Source organism: Falco rusticolus, chromosome 10, assembly GCF_015220075.1.
Source record: "Falco rusticolus isolate bFalRus1 chromosome 10, bFalRus1.pri, whole genome shotgun sequence".
Taxonomy (NCBI): Eukaryota; Metazoa; Chordata; class Aves; order Falconiformes; family Falconidae; genus Falco; species Falco rusticolus.
The window spans coordinates 6,270,864-6,291,624 of NC_051196.1; the positions used below are offsets into that span (position 1 = coordinate 6,270,864).

General features: G+C 38.9%; 1 protein-coding gene across 9 annotated transcripts in view; it reads left to right on the forward strand.

Moving 5' to 3' along the window:
• SOX6 (SRY-box transcription factor 6) overlaps positions 1–20,761 on the forward strand; it is a 372,748-nt gene that overhangs the window by 275,967 nt on the left and 76,020 nt on the right. For all 9 annotated transcript variants that reach the window (XM_037401650.1, XM_037401652.1, XM_037401645.1 and 6 more), the window contains one exon: positions 6,111–6,190. In XM_037401650.1, coding sequence (XP_037257547.1) covers positions 6,111–6,190 — 80 coding nt within the window. The remainder of the gene's footprint in view (positions 1–6,110; positions 6,191–20,761) is intronic.

The window sequence follows — 20,761 nt, forward strand, 5'->3', positions numbered from 1 at the left end:
ACTTTGGAAACTGTGTCGTTTAGGGAATGCCAAGTATTGTGTGCACAGTCACTTAGTTTGCTTTGCCTGCAACACGGGTTAGATATAAGCCAGTTCTGTCTTGGAAGTGGCCTACCTAGTGTTAGTGACAGTGCAGCCCAGAGAAGGAGTCCTCCTCGGTGTACAGGCAGAGGTGTGATTACACGCACACGTACGTGCAGATGTATCTTCAAGGCTAAACGGGAACCCATGTCATGGCTGTTTAGTTCAATGCCAAGGTAGCACTTAGCGAGTACTGTTGCAAATCTACACACAAAACCGATGCCTTGAAGTAAGAAAATGGCATTTGTCTAACAAACTACATGAGGACATGCCCTTAATGGGAGGACCTATATAAGAGAGGAGAATTTATTAGGTTCTGAGGCCCTTCCAGCACACACCTTAGTTGCTCCTGAACCCCTGAGCTCAGAGTCGTTATGAATAGCAGACTCGAGGAACTGCTAATATACAGCTATGATTTGTATGAAAGCCTGACAAGACAGGGCTCCCTACTGCCTGGCAGGATCTATAACATGAGGTGGCTGTAACCCTCCCCCCCCATATTTTGGAGCTCTAGGAGGTGAAACAGGCCAAAGTTAGCAAGTGCTGATGACAAGTAATAATTACATTAGAAAAAAAATCCCCAAAGCCCCATGCTTCCTTATGTATCTCAAAGTCATGTAATATAATTTTCCGGCATGGTAAGTACTAATTGAGAAATCAGAGCTGCATAGACCACCTAATTAATTTTTTATACATATTTCTGTATTTATACTGTATACTGGATTAATTAAAACTTTAGGGCGCTGTGCATCTCAAATGACTGTTGTGACTATTGACCTGCAGGCACTTGACGAGCCTCACAGAGTACCTGGTTGTGGGGGTTGCCACTTATTCCAGTGGGAAGCTGAGAGTGGCAGCTGTTAGGAAGCTAATACTTGCCCAGAGATGCTATGCAGTTAATATAATTATTTTGCATTCCAAGTACAGCAAAGCAACTGTGCTGGCTTTCTGACTGTGACCACTATACTTACTACTTGGAACTGGTGGGTAACATAAGTACCATTATACCTCCTCTCCCAGTGCAAATTTATCTTCACTTAACCAACCACATGCGTCCAGGAAAAGTTAGTGGGCTGGAGTATCCTTGAACATGATTAGTGTGTCCCCATTAGTGCTCTGGGTCAAGAGGAGAAGAGAGAGTGGGATAAGGAGGAAGACAGTTCTCTCCTCCATGTTGTAGCCTAAAGTATTACTTCCTTCAAGTTTTTTGGCTAAGAGGGAATGGGGAAGGAGTATGATGACAGGGTAAAGAGGTAAAGTAAAGCTGGGCAGGAGCCAGACCATACCGGGAGCAGAGCTCAAACAGAGCTAGGGTTTGCTCTGAGCAGAGAGTGGGAGGATGCTCTCCGTGCTGGCTGCATAATGGCGGTGCATGTAACTTGGAAATGAATGGCCACTTTTGCTTAATAGTGTTCTGCAAATATTTTATATTGTATCAATTCTTTACCAGATATGGAAAGCACCTCTGAAAAAGATTATTGAAAATAGACATTGAGGTATGGAGATGTAAACATCTATTTAAAAGAGGTTTTAGTGTTTTATGCTGCAGTGTATTTTCAAAGTATTTCTTCATATTTCATACATGAAGTATATAAAGATCAGAATGGCTAGGAAACAACTCCTGTCTGCCTACCTAGGGCATTCTGCTTTATACACAACAATAATTTACAAGAGGTTTTGCTATGCTGGCAGTACAATGGAATGTGGAAATGGAGACTGCTTTCCTAGGCTGGTGACAAAAATGGTGATAAATGGAGCCAACATTTTGGCTTGGTTCTGTTTGTAAATACATTGGGGCAAATCAACAGTAACTCCTCTGAAATCAATGAAAGTAAAATCAGGAAAAGCATGACAAACAAAACTGTCAGGCTTATTGTCATCTGGCTGGACCTCAGAACATTGCAATACTGTGAGATATTTGTCATCAAACTAATTAAAGTCCTTGATTACAGTAGCGAATCCACATAACTAACATAATCCTAGATCCGCTGGATTTCACTGATATCCATCATTGCAGTTTCCATTTGGAACAGGCCTTTCAGAAGTGTTTCCTAAAGCTGTAAGGTGGTTTGAATTTTACATAGCTTAGTACTCTATTTTCAGTAGGCTGCTGTTCCTCTTGGCAGGTGTGAACAGAAAGTGTACATCAAATCAACTGTGTACTGAGTTGGCTGTGTATCTTTGCATGGCAGAGGTGCTGCATGAGTCTTGTTTCTAATGGAAATTCCCCAGGACTCAGTTAAAGTCTGTCATGTGTTCCCTGTTGGGTTTTACTGGTTGGAACAAGGAATTCGTAACCTCAGGATTTGTTGTAGCAATCCATATGTGCCTCACTCCTAAATGTTGAGGTAAGAGCTGGAAGTGGTAGTAGGCAGCTGAACATTTTCAACTGGGATTTTGCACTGAAGTTGTTTACCCGCAGACAGACTGTTGTTGGGGCAGCCGAATTTGCTGTGACATGCGGGTGGCAGTAAGGCAGTGCTGCGGCTCACCCTGCCCAGGACAGAGGCAGAACTGAGGCAGTGTCACAGACAGGGAAGATGCTCCGTAGTACTGCCTTAGCCAGTTGCCTCTGTTAACATCTTCCTCGATCCTGATCCCTCTGCACAAACAAAACGAATGTCCTGCATGGGAATTATGCAGGAGTGGGCATCTGTATCCTCGCTGTATCCCACCAACACCCTTAGGTACTCATTATGCCCTGGAATCTGTGAGCTCTTACATCTCTTCCAACTTTGTTTCCTGTTACACTGTGAGTACACATGGAGAGTGTGCAAGTGGCAGTTTGAGATCCGTGTGTGAAGAGGCAGATTTTGAGTTACAATCCCAAAATGGGGAAACCATCATCAAAGCGAAAGCTTTGCAAGTCAGGTGAGGAGAGTCAGCTTATGCCTTACCATTGTGTTTTAGGAAAGGCAGGTAATAAAGCAACACCTTCCCCCCGGGTCTTGCAAGAGCCAGACATCCCTCTTTCCCCACAGCTCATAAAGCCTTGATCTGGAAAGTAAGTCCGTACGTCCTATAAATAGAGTCCACTAAGCTTCATTGCTTCACCCAAGACAAAAAGAAACATTTACATTATTTCTGTGTAGAATAGCACAGTACAATTGCTGGCTGCTTTTATTCATTTGGAAACGTTGCTCAACCTGACAAATGAAACAGAAGCCTGGCATACTTTTCCATGGCTTGTAAACACCAATTTATATATAAACAACAGCAGCCAAATGTAAATAGACAATCAGCACAGCAAGGAGATTGAAGAGTTCAGTTTGCAAAACATGACAGATTTTCTTCTTCCGGCATTCTTCTCACTCCTGGTTATCAAAGGCCAGCACATACAGGTACCTAACGCAAACCTGTTTGAACATGTTCTGCCGTCTTTTGTACAAATTTAAAAGAATGGATCCTCACGCAAACATTCCAAATCAAGAAACAAATTTGAAAAAAATTGCTACAGTACATTGACTGATTCCTTGCCAAGACAGCTACTGAGAAAGCTTCTTGATCCATTCTTGCACTGACAAAATGAGAGGGGGAAATATGTACCTTCTGTAATTAAAAATTAAAACCAGCCCATTCCCTGCATGCTCGGTTTCCTCAAAGGAGAAAAAAAGTACCTTTGCTCTGCTTTTACTGCTTGGTGTCAGCAGAATACTCCAGAGCTGAGAGAGTATTAATTTTGTTCTCAGCACAAAGATACTGCTAACATATCGAGACTTAACCGTAAGTTAATATGTTAAAATAAGAGGGAAAAGGGACGGTGTTATGTTTTAATAACAAATAAACGGCATAACTATAAAATTATTTTTCCCCTAACAAAGGAAAGAACTGTAGCCAGCAGGTGAGCAAGGGAACACTACAGGGTGTGGTAGAGATACTATTAAATTAACTGTGAAGCCAAAAAACTGTGTGTATGTGTGCGCGCGCGCGTGTGTATAAAATATCCGGCTATTTCAAACCATAGGAGCATGACAGCTGTGAAAAAGGAGTGCCGCAGGGAATTCTTTTAGAGTTTGATTTTTTTAAAAATATGTTTGACATGGAAAATGTTTTAGTACAAATAAAGCAACTGGTATTGAACTTAAAAAGTGTATGTGGAGGGGGAGGGAGGAAGAAGAGATTGCTGTGTGGAACAGGAATGAATAATTCATGATATTTAAAGAAAGAATGCCTCCGAAATGTTCTGCAAGGCAGTCCATGCTGATAACTCCGATGGTTTTCTAACCCCCCCCCCCGCCCTTTAAAGCATCATTAATTCAACATCTTAGTGTGGTTTTTTTTAAATCGTGTAAGATTTTTCTGAAAGAAACATTATTTAACTTAGATTAGGATCTTATTTATTCAGATAATTTCATATAAATACCAAAGAGATGAGTAGAATTATTTAACCATAAAGAGACAGCTTTAGTACTGTAAGAAAAGGGTCTAGGATGGGGTGGTTTTTGTGTTTGTTTTTTTTTAAAGAAAAAACCCCCAACATCATTGCAAACTAAAATCAACCTCATGGAAGGGGGAAAATAAGAGGAGATATTTTGAACATTACTCCATAGGACACCAGTACAATATAGTGTTAGTGAATGCATTGTAGCAGAGCTCCATATGCAATCAGAATCCAATTGTTACTGGACTGTGTACAAGCACATACTGTGCTCAATGGCCTGATGAGGTATTATGGATATGATGCAAAGAGACCTTGTGGATTAGACATGTACAATTTATTTTAAAAGTGAAACAACCGAACATTTAAACTGAGCTGAATACAATAGCACTTCAGGGGGTAAAAAGGAAGAGTTCTGAGGAATCCAGTGTCTGCAAAGACTTCAGCTATTGTTATTTGTTTGAAGGGACTGACAAAAAAAATCTAACTCTTGGAATGTCCCAATTATATTGTTATGGATTTCTGTATTTTCCCTCATTGATACATTCTGCTTTCAGCATGGGAAAGTTCATGTAAAATGGACTGATTATTGTGAATATCAGAGAAGCAGTCTCTTAAAATGTGGCCTGCAGATAGTACGTAACACTGGCTTTAAATAAGTAGCTTGAGCCAAAGTAATATTCTATTAAGTCATAGTTTCTGTGTAATTTACCCATCACTGTATTCATTTTTATATTACAGATTACACTACCAAATTATTTCAGCCTTCCTGCATTCTTTACATTGACTAAGAGTCCCAATGGCTCTATGTGATGCATATATGTGGAACACCCATAGATGCTATAAGATGTGATGCTGCAATGCTTATTTTGGATCAATAGTATCTCTTATTTTCTGGAGTATTTGTTGTCCCCTCAGTGCAGAAGGCACCCATTTTCAGTTTCCAGTGAACAGAACACAGAAATTTTAGTGCCTGAATCCTCATGTAACCGAACAACTACCTGATCTATCAACTTCAGTAGGGTCCCAGATCTAGAGAACCATAAAATTCTATTTTGAGCTATTTTAAAAAGTGGTTTAATTTTCTGTTTCTCTATAGCTGCCTGAAAGGAGTTGTCCAAAGACAGAGAATCTTAAAGCAAAACAGGAAACAACCTTAACCTGTGTTAGACCAGCGATGTAGCTTTCCCAGGAAAGAGCTACCTGATACTGAAAAGAAAACCCTGCATTAACCAGGGCTGAAAGTTCTTGGATTATTACGCATTTCTCCTGTTTTAAGAAACATGCGGTGACAACAGGTTTTTTTCCTCTGGGGTCCACTGGGGTTTCCTGGGGTATCTTGCCTGTGTGTCTATGGCCTTAAGGCCCATTTTGTGCCCAAGCTTACATGCGTGGTTTGAGCATTTGCTTTGAAAATGAAAATCACGAGTATCATATTTATGTTTTGCCAGTTTGCCTACCAGCTATCTGCTAACAAAAAAAGTTCCGAGGGAGCATGGCAAGTCCGTGCCCAGCGAAGCCTTTTGTTTTTGCAGATGTTTAGGCTTAGAGGAGTGCTGTGGAGCGCAGGCAATCCTAGGTCCATGTTTGCACTTGTCTGCTGCTATTCTCTGCTCATTGTCTGAACCTGCACGCATTGTTCTCCCGACAGGTGATAACTACCCGGTGCAGTTCATTCCATCAACAATGGCAGCTGCTGCTGCTTCTGGACTCAGCCCTTTACAGCTCCAGGTATGTGCCAGAACAAAAAAATGTGGGATTGAAGCCAACATTTTAAGGGAAAACTGCTAACCAGCTGTATGCTAAATAATACTCTGAATGTTAAATAATTTTTGAGCACAGCCCAGGAGGATTAACACCTTATGTACTTACGGTACTGCAAATATAGCAGCGTGTGGCCAGCCTTGATACTGTGAGTGAAAAACATTGTTCTGTGTGTTTTATATAGGCGGAGTTAATGGTATCTTTTTAATTATATGACCAGTTGATGGGAGATAAGTTCAAAGATCTTTTTGTACTTTATTTTCATTTAGCCTTTCCCCTTTAGCTGCAATGCATTACCTTTAATTGGAGCAGTGAGTGTATCAAAACAAATGTGCGTTATTGGGATTTTTTTTTCTTTTTTTTTCAGACAGTGTGGTGCTGACAGTACAATAAATTGCAAACTCTTTTAGCGTCTGTATTTAGGTAATCTCAGCCTTTCTGTGCATTAAGCTGGTGAGATGCCAAGCACGGTCAGGAGCTTTGGTTTGGTCATTTATTTATTTTTGGCATATATAGAATGAAATGTTGTGAAGGAAAGATTTATGTGCCATATTATTAGCTAGCTTTTTGTGGCAAGAAGTTTTTAATTTCACAAGAAAAGACACAACAATGTCATAAATAATGAAGAAACAGTCAAAAGCTTTCAGAGTTAAAATGTGTGGAAAGGAAGGGACATTGAGCATGAGAGCAGTGGCCATTAAAGATGCATGTAACTATTTGCAAGTAAACCTTTGAAACCCCTGTTTGAGTTAGGTTAGAGTTGGGTTCAGATGCGAAGTAGGAATAGGTTGTGCCTAGAGTAGCAAAGTACTGCCACATTAATATCCAAATATCTGCTTTGCTTACACTTCTGCACTTATATCATTTTCCAGGGGGACCAAAGCAAATTAAAAATCCTTTTGTCTTTACCCAATGCTGATATTCTTCTTGCTGAGTGAACTTAAGATAATCGAGAATGGGACCAGAACTGACTGTTCACTGATGGTCCAGAACTGGTGAAAAAGACCCCTTGAGCTTATCTCTGACTAACCTGCAATCAAAACGTGAAAAGAGAACACCCTGGCACCGCAGGGAAAGTTCTCCAAAAAATACTTTTGGCTCATGATAATACTATGTTAGGACTGTACTTTGGACAGGCTTCAAGCTGAAGGCAAGTTTTTCAAAAGGAAAATAGCAGGTATCCTTTGAATACTTATTAGAACAAAAATCTCATTAGCTTTAGTGGAGAAAATATTTCAGAGATCACCTTTGTGAATAGAGAGACTATTTTTCCTGCATTTGAAACACAATACAACAAATAGTGAGCCTACACAAGATTGTAAGGCAGAAAAGGATAAAAACTGTTCAACTGCAAAAGAAACAGAATCTAAACCACAGGCATTCACAATTCTATTCTTTTACAAGTTCCATTTGTAGCTTGACCTGCAGATCTATTTGCACATCAGCCTTGATCAGAATCTACAGCAATAGTGCAATTTCTTTAATTTGCAGAAATTATAGACTGAGCTGTTAAACATGACAAGCACAATCAGAGAGAAAACAACCAGCAAAGAAAGTGGTGCTAATAAATTCGGAAACATTTGAGTGCTTGAGGGGCCTGAATTTTCCTTCAGATATATTTGTTGTAAAAAAGGGGGTTTGTTCATTCCTCCCTTTTCTATTTTATTTGAATTTCACCTTCATGGGATTTCAAAACGTTTAATGTTCCATGGCCATAAGAGCTTAAATAAAGAGTACTTCACCTTCAGTTGATACCTGCTTGTCTGATTGTCAAATTGGCTGAACTTAATTTTATTTGCCTCTACTGTTAATATTATCTTTGTGTAAATTCCCTAAGCATTCCCTAAATGAACACTTATTTGGGTGTGTTTGTTGGAGGGAATTTGTTGTTATACCTGATGCGTCATGAAGACTGTTAGGGGTGTAGCATTTCAGCTCATTTTTCCATCTTTGCTTCCCTTCCCCCTTCTTTCTCTGTTTTGCTTCCTTTCTTCCATCGACCCCACCCACTTACTTATTTACAGGAATGCTGTGACCATGGTATCTGAGTATTTCCCAAGTGCTTAAAAATACTGATCACAAAACTAATCTCTGTTCCTTTCAGCCAGTAGGAGAAATAGCTAATTCATTTGCAGGTTTGGTTTTGTTTCTACATGTGAGCGTCTGTGTAATATCTGTGTTTGGAAAACTTGGGGAGGGAAAGCTATTTCATGTAAAAAAGCTTTGCGGTAGCTCTAGCATTTCAGCTTTACCAGGACATTATTATTAGCTCCAAAATTATATTCCGTGGTCCATATCCAGCTGCAGTGGAAATTTTGTCAGCTTCAGGCTTATAATCGCTCCTCTGTTTTCACTTAAGTTTCTTAGGGATGATCATGCTTCAGGTAGGAGCAAGCAGCAATTTTGTGTTCTTATCTTTCTGTGTGTTAGGAAAACTTCTGTGGAAGCTCTGAATTGAATAGCACAGAAAACAGTTTACTTCCAGGTACCTCATGTAACTATAGTAATTATTCTGCAGAGGATGTTTCTCTCCTGGGCCATTTGTAATTAATGATTTGCCCATCTTATTCAAGCTGTTTAGCACATTAGCATCCAAATGTATTTTCTATGAACTGTATGTGTGTTCACCAGTGGACTATGTACCTCCATGAGTTAAAAAACTTTGTTGAAAGCATATCTAGGAACTTCTCAAGTAACAAGTTGCACTCTTAGGGGCCTTGCATTAAAAAAAAAAATAAAAATAATTAAGTTCTTCTTCAGCAACAGACCTATTTGTCCCACCTGCTCTTAAGATTTTGCATTGCATTGATCAACTAGTAGTATAAAATACCACTAATGTTTGGTTGTAGCTTCGAGTAACCTGAAAGAAAGTAGGAATTACTGCACATTTATTTCAGTCCCTGTTCCTGAAGCGGTGGCATGCTCTGCTTTGGGTTGATCTGAGATGGCTTCTTTTTATCTGTATACTGATCTCGTGAGGGTGGCATTGATGACGTTGACAAAAAGACTTGAAGCTCCAAGTTCCACACTTCCCATTGACAGCTCAGCCCCATCCCACCAGTTTCCTCGAAGTTAGCCAAAGGTTTACATAATGACCAAGGTGATAGGACCAAGCCTTGTTAGGACTCTTGGCATGAGGGAGGGTCTTGCTGATGAGGGAACAGTTTACTAGGTATAGTCTAAGAAGAAGGACCAAGCTATTTCTGTTCACCCCTCCAGCTTCAAACAACTGTGAGTGAATCCCGTCAAATCAACCTTCTGCTAAATAGTTTACAGGTATATTACCAAATACACCTGTAGCAGGTATGCATAGTGGTGTGTGAACCAGTTCTGATGCATGTGTGTAACAAAAGCGTGTTGCTTTAATTAATCAGTGTGAGCCGTAAAACCTGTCAATAATTTTCCCTTTGCTCCTCTTTTTTTATAACCTGGAGTTTCTCCCCTTTCCTGTTTCCCTGAATTTTCCCCCTAGTTTTCAAATGATTGCACTGATATTAACTGTTTCTAGATATGTGTGCCCAGTAATCTTGCTAAATGAGTGGACTTGATCATGAAATGGGGTTCCCCGGCTCTCACGGTGCTGGTAGCAGTAACCTAGTTGCTGGGAAGTCTCAGTAGTGGCAGAGGTGACACCCATATGTCCTTACTTTCAAACAAGGAATGATACTATATGGTCTTTATTGTTTAAAAAAATCTGCCTTCATTCTTAGATATTTCTACAAAGCAGTCTATGCAGTAAATAAGGAAATGTCGCAACTCTCTCAACCACGACCGATAAACTGTTGATAGAAATGGAAGCACTACAATGATGCTAGCTGGAGTTATGACTAAACAAAGTGAGCTCTAGGAAGAAAAGCAAAACAAAAAAGCTTTCGTTCATAACTCTTCCCCCAAACTATTTGGGTAATTTGTCCTCCAAAATTTATCGCTCATAACACTTATGAACCTTGGCAAGTCTTAACTATAGTTGCAGCTGTGTTCTTGAAGCCTGCAGTTTTTATACTCCACTTAAAAAAAACCTTAAATTTTAACTAAACACATATTTGTCTATTTCTTTTCTCCCCTCCCACCCCATCCTACTCTTCTATACTCTCTTCTAATTGCAGACAAAGTAAATGACCTTTTTTTATACTGCTGGGTGCAGATCCAGTGTGCTGCTGAAGCATTGCATAGCTTGCCTCAGGGGCACAATATTAGTAGAGGGAAGGCCAAAGAATGCTATTTTTAGTTGAACAGTTCAGCAGATGGAGGCATGAATACTCATATATCTGAAGGTTGAGGGGTTTGAACCATTAATTTTGATAATGTATTTAACCCTGGGAACAATCAGAAACTGTAACTCTAAGGTTACAATGCTTTTGACCTTTAGAGAACAGAGGGCACTCGGTACAGTAAACAATATATTACATTTCTACTTATTCCAATTCTCTCACAGATATAAATTTCAGGACATAGTTGACATTTGCTTTCCTCAGCTATTTTGGTGCTGGTCCTTAAAGTAAGTCAAGAAGAATGTGCAGGAAAGAGGCCAATGTAATGCGACAGTCATGTAAATATGGCCTTTAAATAGCTAAGATGTTAAATGTGGCCTTTTATGAAGAAATATTATTCTCGGGAACTAGAATCTTGGTGACTTATTATTTCAATGAAAAAGTTGTTTTAGTGGACTGCTGCTCTTATGGAGTTTCCTTTATACGTTTTAACCTCAAAGCAATTTTTCAGTGGGGCTAATATGATCTGATAGTGATAGCTCACACTGGAGGTGATTTCGTCCCACTCTGGTACCACATCATGCAAAGTGATGTACCTGCCTTATGTCTTATTAAATGATGCATGCTCCTCTTCAACAAATACAGCAGTTAAATATCACACAGCTTAAGTATTTCTAATTAAAATATCTCCATGTGTCAGCATATTGGTAATGTATTATTTTAATCCATTTATTTTGTTTATGAAACAGTGACATATGTTTAGATTGTGAAATATATGAGCCTTAAAAATCACTTTATTGAAGAAAATTAATTTCTACAATGCTGTCTCAGTAATGTGTTCACTCACCCAGTCAGTCACTGGCAGGGCTGCCAGTCTTAATGTTGGTTAGACACAGTTTAACAGTTTTATCTGACATAACACTCTCGGATGTAGGCAATAATAATTTTTTCAAATGCAAAACCCACAGGGTTTTCCTTTTTTTTTTTTTTTTTAAAGCACAATGAAGAATGTGGATGGGTAAATGTGAAAGAGATTTGGTGAGACCAATCAAAATTAAAACCAGCTAGTTACCTTTTCAAAGTTAGACACTGTAATTTGTTTGTCAGCGGGTAGATGTTTGGGTCAGCACTGTGAGTGAGTGACTGTCAGCGGGAATTCCTACAAGACAAGTAATTTCCCTCAATGTATTACTGACAGATTGCTCACTTCTTCGAATCACTAGAGAAAACAAACTTAATATTGTTACAGGCAGAGTTTCTGTCTTCATTAGCCTTATAGGATGATTTTATCTAGCATTCAAAGACTACTGAGCTCTAGGTGGGCATATTTTAACAGAATGTTCCTTATTATGATACAGTGAATAGTGGCCTAAATTAAGGGAATGGTGTGTGCAAATTTCAGTATATGGAAGTAGTAAATTAAATATTTTGGTCCTTTTCTTATGTAGAAATTTAGGTTGTAGCAGAGGAAGGAAAGAGGTTGAAAGAAGATTTTTATTAGGTCTCTGAGAGACCAAGCAAGCCCTTTAATGAAAATAAAATTAAAAATGTGCCAACCTTGCAATACTTAGGAAAATTTAATTAAAATCAATGAAATAGTTACACTTGTGCCTTTCCCTACTTGAATGTTTATGTCTCTGTATATAATATCTGTGTTATCAAGTTGAATTATATCAGTGGCAGTATCAATGAAAATGATGTCATTGAGTCAATATTTTACCAGATGACCTCCTTTCTCTGCAGAATTTCTTAATACTCTATCTTCTCCTACTCCTCATCTTCAGCCCTGAATTATCTGGCAAAGAGATTTTCACCAGGAAAAGACAGCCCAACAAAGTTGAGGCTTTTTGCAGTAAAATAGCTGTTCTGGGGAAATTTTGGCCAGGAGGATTTTCCTAGCTCTCCCACCAATGGCAACCCTGATCAAAATGAGAGGGAGCCCCTCTATTCTTTTCAAGTTAGTAAAAATGGATAGAGAAAAAAACCCAAACCCATTAGCTAGAGTAATCAGCCTGGTACAGCAGCATTGCAGCTGCAAGACCCTTTTCTCACCCATTTAATGCCCTGCATCTCCAATGACTCCTTTAAACAGCATGTCTTTGTTACTCTCATTCTTGCTTAATGGAACGATGGCACATTATTTGATAAAAAATTTATAGGAATGTTTAAGAAAGAGACTGTTTCTATGGTCTGTAGCGATTCTAGTGCTTGTCTTGCATGTGGCAAGGCTAAGTCCAGTCCTGGGCTTGTTTCCCCCCATTGCACAAAGGGCGCTAGCCACCGGACTATCACCCAGTCTGGCCCAGTCTCTGCTTCTATTCCCTTCAGATGATCAGCTCCTCCTCCACCTTGGGGAGTGCTCCCACCCTGCGCCCACTCTCCTCTCCCAAGAGGGAAGGCTTTTCAGTTAGGCAGCTAGGGATCGGGCTGCTGGTGTGATTCCCATCTTCTGCACCTTTGGATCTCACCAAGCAGGACAGCTGCCTTCCAGGCCCATATGCTCTGTTCCAGGGAGAATTTACCATTAAGATCATAAATGGCTCAGACATAAATTCACTTATCAGGAAACTCGTATGTTTAAAACGATGTCATCCTTACAGCCTGGATTGCAGGTTTCCTGGGTCTCCTCAGTTTGTATCAAGGCAGAAGCTTGAGCCCAAGTGACTGGAGGAGGCTGAGCCACCAGCATCAACAAGATGCCTTAACCACTGGCTGCCCCTCACTGAAAGCCCAGGCTCTATTTTAAAAGAATTGTGCTTTCCAAAGCTCCCTCCCTGGGGTATGTATTCACTCAGAAGCCAGTAAGAAGCAAATAAGTTACTGCTGCATTTACTGACAGAGCACCAGAGGCACCAGTACTACAGAGTGCCATCAGGGGCTGAGCATGTTTTTTAAAGCTCTTTTAAAACTGTGGCATCCCCTTGGGGAATAGGCTGACTGTGAGGCATACTCTGAGCTGGCAGTTGGTCTCCTTCAAGCTTTCTAGAAATGTATATGGTATATGCCTTACAGGAATTAGCTGCAAGTGAATATGTTCCTGGAATTTTATTTTACTTCTGATAACTATAGAGTGAGCTGCTTAATTTGGATACAAATTGCAGACATGAAGGATTTTTTTCCTGTGAAGGTGTTAACATATTTGGATGTTTAGGAACATGGCAGTGATCAGGTTAAAGACAAAAAGGCCTTTTAAGTCAGGTATATACACAAAGGAAAATAATACACTTCTATATCATCATTCCTTCCTGATTAATTTCTACAGAAAAAGAAAACTCACCTTTCATCTGAATTAAATGTTGTAAGAATAAGGATGGTTAGATGAGAGTTTCTAGGAATAGACATACACACACATGCATCCGTGCACATGCTCAAAGGAAGCAGAATTCTTTTAAATATGCATGGACTGGAAGGATATCATCACCTGCCTTATTTTGGAGGGGTTTTGATTATAAGACAGTGTTCCCTCCCACTGACCCAATTCAGAAAGAAAGGGAAATTCATAGAAGATGAGATAGAAGTCATCAAATCAGCGTGCAGATATTGCTATCACTGAGCAGAGTCATTTCAGATGACAAAATCGGAATGGTATTGCCTCCGACACCCTACTTGTCTAAGATGTATTCGGTTGTGAAGTTTTTAGGATCTGTATGATTCAGAAACTAGAAAAGCGTCCTAACTCGAAGAAAGTATTGGAATCACCTGCCTATTCTTAAGACCCTGCAGGAAGGCTGTATATGTGTGGAGGCACAACAGAAGGCTTGCATATCTGTCCTGAAAAAAAGGGACTGGAGGGATGAGCATCTTAAGGAATAAAGGAAGGAAAACACAGCATGCTTACATGTCAGTATTGACGGATTATTCAAGACTTCAAGGAATCATTCACAAAATTGAGTGAAGTCAACACAATACAGCACGTATTTTGGTGTTGTGCATGAATTGCAGCAAATAGCTAAGCATGAGAACAAGTGAAGTAGTATTTCAGGTGTAGGAATAGTGAGAGTGTGTTGTCATGTCCACTGGCATTTTTGCAAGCGAAGTGAGAAACAAAAGAGGTGAAGCCTTTTCAAAGATGTTCCATCATTTGTCCTGCACACTAGCAACAGAACAAATCACCAGATTTAAGTAGTCTATAGCTTTGTTAAATATCACATCTGTGAACTCTCCACAGTAATTCATCCAGTACAGGCCACCTCTTCTGCTGCAGTCTTCAACACCATGGGGAGGGCTAAGATCAGGCCTCATAACTATTTAATCTGGTCCCAGCACTGTTGCTGAAATACCATCACACCTATTACAGTTCAGGAAGCATGGCAATCTTATGCCAAATTCACATTTACTTGTGTAAAATACACCAGTATACACTGAATTTGTAATAGTATGTTCCCAGTTACCTGGTTTTGAGGAGCAAATGTGAAATTTTTTTTAGATGTAATTTTTATAAGCCCATTTGAATATGTTTTGCATAATTTTGTGTGCACTTCCTTTAAGGAAATTAATTTTCCTTGAAGGTGCAGGAAAGTTCTAAATATATAGTAAAAGATCAGTGTGAGAGATCCGCTAAGCAGCCTGTAAAGCACAATTATTTCTAGTGCTTTAAAATACCCTAAACTGGGCTTGTTTTCTGCTTCACAAAGAAAACATTTCACTGTTTTCTGCATTTAAATATACATTTTAAATATGTTGACTTATCAGGTAACGCAGCAGGCTGAACAGGGACAAACCATTTTTAATGGTATGTTAATTGAATGGGATGCTAGAGATGCACCTGAGTGACTTTTTTCCCAGATGTGCCCCAGCTGACTGATAAAGCTTCTCCTGATCAGTAGAGCCAGTATATATTTATTATATCCCTGTCTTTTGTCCATTTTCGCTAGTGAAAATAATAGGATGGCTGTGGGCTACCACATGAACTGTCTGTGTCTCTTAGAAATGTAGGAAAACATTACAGCTTCAAACCCCAAGCAGCACTTTCAAAAATTCAGCTCTTAAAGGTAGAGCGGCCTTGGCATCTTCTCACAAGGTAGGGATTCAGGTGTGGGAGCTGTCACAGGTAGTTTACATGGGACTTGTCCTTTTTCCTGACTTGCACCCATTTATTATTTGGATGGTGTCCTGTGATTCTGTCATGGGAGCCTGTAGAAATTTACTTGTAATGTTTTTGCCTCTCAGTATGGTTAGCAGCGTAGGTGAGCATTCAGTGTTCTTGTTCTGTACCTGTACAGTTCCACACAGGGAAATACTGCAGTTGTTATATTTGACAGTTTCTCCATCTGGATGATCAGATAGTGAATGAACCCACCAACTCATGCCAGTTCATAAGAAATATTTCTAGAGAAGATTTACTGCCACTTCTTTTTTCCTTGTCCTGATTTCTTTTTCACTTATGCCTCTTTTTTTTCCTGTCTGCCGCCAGGTTGACAAACCTAGAAGGTCTACACGAGAAGCAGCAATTGCACAACCACCTTCTGTCCTGAATTGATTTCATCCCCTGTAGAATTAGGAGAATAATTATGTTTTTAAACCCCTTCAACTAAGATTGTCTACATTACTAGCAATCCTACCAGTGACGTGGACATGCGCTTACTAGGAAACTCATTCATCAACTCATTTCACACAGCTCAACAAGCAGTTACTCATAATTGCTTGTAATCCTGCTGACATGAGCTTGAATGAAACTCCTGACTTCTCTCACAAAGCCCATCTATGTGTGAACATTTTTTTGAAATAAATATCTGAAATTCTGAAATGCAAAATTTGATAAGCTTTGATAGCTATCATCTGTTCAGCAAACTTACTGTAATTAATTGCTTTTCAATCATATAGTTTTATTTCCCTTACCACAGGGGTTCACTTTAAGCAGCTCCTTCTTTTTACAGTAGCTTTAGTCCAGAACACATTTCTACACATAAAGTGTGTGAAACTGAATTCATGAGTTAACTGCTTTTCATATAGACCTCTGAAGTTTGTTGTTAAAGATACTTTATATTAGCAGTAAGGAGTAAAAAACCGATTTTTAGAAGAGCTTCTAAAAGAATATCAGAAAACATTTTAAATTCTTTCTATGAATAATTTAATTTACAGTGTCACCAGAGAAGGTAATATTATGATAGCGTAAAGTGAATGAAAAAACTGCACTCTGATGCAACCATCAGCTTATGTTTTCATATTTTCCTGATAGACCTGATTATATTTTTATTTTAAATAAGTGCTGCTTCTTTGCTTTTCTTAGACACAGGAGAAGGAGTTTAAAGTACTAAAGCCTTTTGTTTGCAGCTATCTTTGGAGCCATGCTTCCTGGTCCTTGCTTTCCTAGGTGAGCTTGTTACTCTGTTGACTTGGTGCTATCCACAATTTTGATGAGGTAGAATTTATAACAATGCCAACAGCAATTTCTAATAGAAGTGAACATAGCATAAAGATTTTTTTTCAACATTTCCTATCTTTTGTCAAATAACATTATCTACTCAAAATTACTTTTTCAAGCAAATGCAGTTGTACTTTGCTGTGAGTGGCTTTCTACCAAAGGTATTTAGGCTTAAATGAACTTATATATTATTTATCTGTTTACTTCTATATCAAATACATAATAGTTTTAAGCAGAGTGTGTCACAGTTATTTTGTGAAATCATAAAAGCAGTTAAAGATTTTTTGCCAATTTTCAAGCTGTGTAGTACAACATATAATCTGGGAGAATTACAAAGATAAATCTGTTGTGTTCTTCCCTGTGCATGGCAAATAACAGGAGAATTGTGATCGAGAAATAGCGTATCAGTAATCTGACAACATTAAATGAAGGAATGCAAAACTTTGTGCTTAAGAGAAAGATTTTATTGATGTTTCTGTTATCCTCCTGCAAAGGAAATGGCTGTACACATTTGATGACGTTTTTACATATTGTTGCATTCTGTTTTTTCTTGATATTTACAATATTTTCTTAAAATAGGAGGATTTATTAATGCTTACATTTTACCTTTAATAGGAGTAGTTTATGACTGTATTCAGATATACCTGGTTCAGACGCTGTAGTACTGCAGCACCAGCGTGTTCATTTCACAAGCAGCACAAAGAAGGTGGTGGTTGGTTCAGGTTCATAGAGGGTGTGTTTCAGTGGAAGGTCTGAGGGGTGCTTCCAAGTTTCTGGGTACAGGTGCTCACCCCATGCGGAGGCAGGACACAGTATATAGTCCCTCCTGCCTTCCATGCTCCTGTTTCCTGGCATGCAGAGGCAAGCCATGTCCCCAGGCTGGCCAGAGAAAAAAGTGAGCCATGAGGCTGCACTGTGAGAGTGCTCCCGCTCTGCAGGTGCAGAGGAAGACTCCTGGTTAAATACCTCTCATTAGGTCCTCTTCTTGAGCAAAAAATACAGCAAAAAAATGATGCACTCTCAGTTTGAGCTTTGATCTTGCTGTCATAAACAGCTCAAAGAATTTGCATGGTAGCATGCAACTATTCCATTATTGTTGCTAGCAAAAATACAAGAGAATAGATACATGAAGCGAAAGAGATGAGAACAGTTAGCATTCCTTTATTCTTTGTCAGAACTTAATCTGGATTAACTAAAATGCTTGCTGGTTTTGTCATGCCTCAAGATAAACTGTCGCTATTTACATATTCCTATCTTTTAGATAAAAGGTGCTTATTGTTTTAGAACTCCGGAGTCACTATCTATAGGAAATTATAAATATGTAATAGATGACTAAGTTCACCTCATTTTGAAGTGCTTTGTGTAAAAAGCAGTTGTTACAACAGTAACTAGGGATTTGTGTTTCATACTTCTGTGCTTTTTCTTCTTTTGTCCTTTTCTTGCACCATAAAGGATTAAGCCAGGGTAAAATCAGTGAGGTGAGGAGCTAAGGTGTTGTGACCTTTTCCTCCATGAGAAGAGAAAACGCTAAGTATATATTGTGTAGGAAGGTGAGGGGGTTTAATTATCACATTGTCCTTCCTGCTGTTTGTCTAGACTTTTAGTCTGGAGAGCTCCATTTGAGACAGCAAATGATCAAGCTCCAGTTTTGGGGTTCCAAGCATTTAATGTTAATTTTTGTGTCTGCAGAGAGTTTTTTAGTGATAAGTATAAGGAGCTATGCAACTGCAGTATTTCACTCCCACCCTCATTCAATTCCCTACTTTGTGTGGCAGTCTCAGTGTATTCAGCAGGTTGTACGCCAGCAGATGAAACAGATGTTTAGGCCATACTGGAATGGAGCGGCATGCTGCATCAGGACCTGGATATTCCTCTTGACATCTGGATGCTGCTGGGCTGGGAAGCCTGCCTTAGGCCAGGAGGCTGCAGGAGCCTTGTGGCAGTAAACATAGGGTCCTTGCTGCTCTTTAAGTGATTAGTGCACTGAAGCAGCAATAATGCTGAATTATCGCTTGGTTGCGTTCTTCTAAGGAATCTTGGGACAAAGGGATAGTCAAGGAGGAGTATTTACAGTAAAGTCATGTTCAGAAAGACAAGACTAATTACCATGTATTAAAAAGCTTTCTTTCAACTAATTTAATAGTAAAATTTTTATGAATACTTTAGGAAACTTTTTACAAAGCAGGAAACAAATAGATTACAGAAAAACCTCCTTTTCTCATTTAAAATCATTAAGATAAAAAAAGACAATTTCAGCTACTTTCCAATTTCATGGTCTGGTCAAATTGTATGGAAAAGACAACAAAATGTGACTGAAGACATGAAATTGAAGGTATTCTAATGTTCATGCCTACCAGAGACAAAAATATGAACTTCTAATAGCTGCAGGGAAGAATATTAGGTATGGAAGCTGTCTGACTTATGCATTGATTCTTTATAGTTTCACTTTATCAAGTTGGAAATTGTGCTGTATGTGCTGCTATGGCCTAAATTGTCTGCTGCAGCACTTTCCTTTATGATGTGTGTTATTTAAGCACAATAGACATGGCATATTGCATGGAAATAGGTGTTTAATATTTTGTGAGTACTAGCTGTGGCACAAAATAGCATTTAGCATGGATTCTGCCCCCCTGCCCCTTAAAATTTTCATCATGAAGACCAATGTGTTTAAATGAGGGCCCTCCCAAACAGATTACAGCTTTGGAGAGCATGAGCTAATATTTTGAAGAAGACCAGTTTGTTGCTCTCATTTAACCTCCAGTATTCTAAAGGGGTTATATTTAATTAACACTGGCTAAAGGGCTGACCTGAGAGGCAACCAAAAGTGATTGAACTGCATTTTCAGATCCAGGCTGTAATCTGTTGGGAGAGGAATAATAATAATAATAAAAAAAATTAGAAAGCACCATTTACTGGAATTCTTTCTAACTAAGCTGTATTTCAATGGGCCATTTAATGCTCAGATGGACAAAGGTATTACTTCAGTCATTGAATTGTATCAAACTCTTTCTCAGAGGCCCAGTTTAAAAACTCTACAGGAAAAGTGGCTTAGCATTATATTCTCAGCAGACCAACACTCAGTCTGTTTGGAAAGGGGAAAAAAAAAAAAAAAAAAAAAAAAAAAGAGTGAAATGAGGTGAGACACAACCACCAAGTCAGTGAGGATTTGTGCTTCTCCCTGCAGTCAGTGGCTTCACAAGGGAATTGCGCTTCAGAAAGCAAGAGCTCCATATACACTGCAGAAGGCTTGCAATTTTTAAATTTATTTATATATATATTTTCTTTTTTTTTTTTAGTGGCTGTTACTCTGTCCTCCCTGGTCAGCCTTTCAGCCTCCCTTTTATTCTTTTCTGACATGGTAGAAATATAGTTTTGTCTCTGAGGGGCTTAGGACCAGTACTTGCACTTCACGGGGTTAGATTTTTGACTCGGTCACATCGGAAGAAATAGGAAGTCTCATTTAAATATCAGAGACTCTGACACTTGTGAGCTGAGTAGTTATTTTATTTCAATAGAGCCAGTGTTACATGTATTTTATGATGATATAAGATACCCAATGTACTGTCTGAACTTAATTGTATAAAATAAAATTTCAGGATACATTTTTTAATGCGGTTTTTTTTTTTTTGCAGAGAGTAAACTTCTCTGTCACAATTTTGATGCCATCTCATTAAAAATTCCCAGCAGCCTCATAGGGTGATAGGGTGACATTTTATCTTTGAAACTTGTCAAGGTGCAGTAAAACTAATAAACCAATGGCTTTACTTCCTAAGGGGAAACAAATACAATATTACAGAGGCAACTGCCAGGTGCCAAATTAGATACATTGTCTTAGCTACTTGAAGTGATTGATAATTTATTTGAGATCTAAGCATTCTTTCTTGGCTTTGCCCACAGCTTTACAGTAAGCAGGGTGTGAACAGGCAGTTGCTGAGAGATTGTATTTAATTGTCATAAATCAAT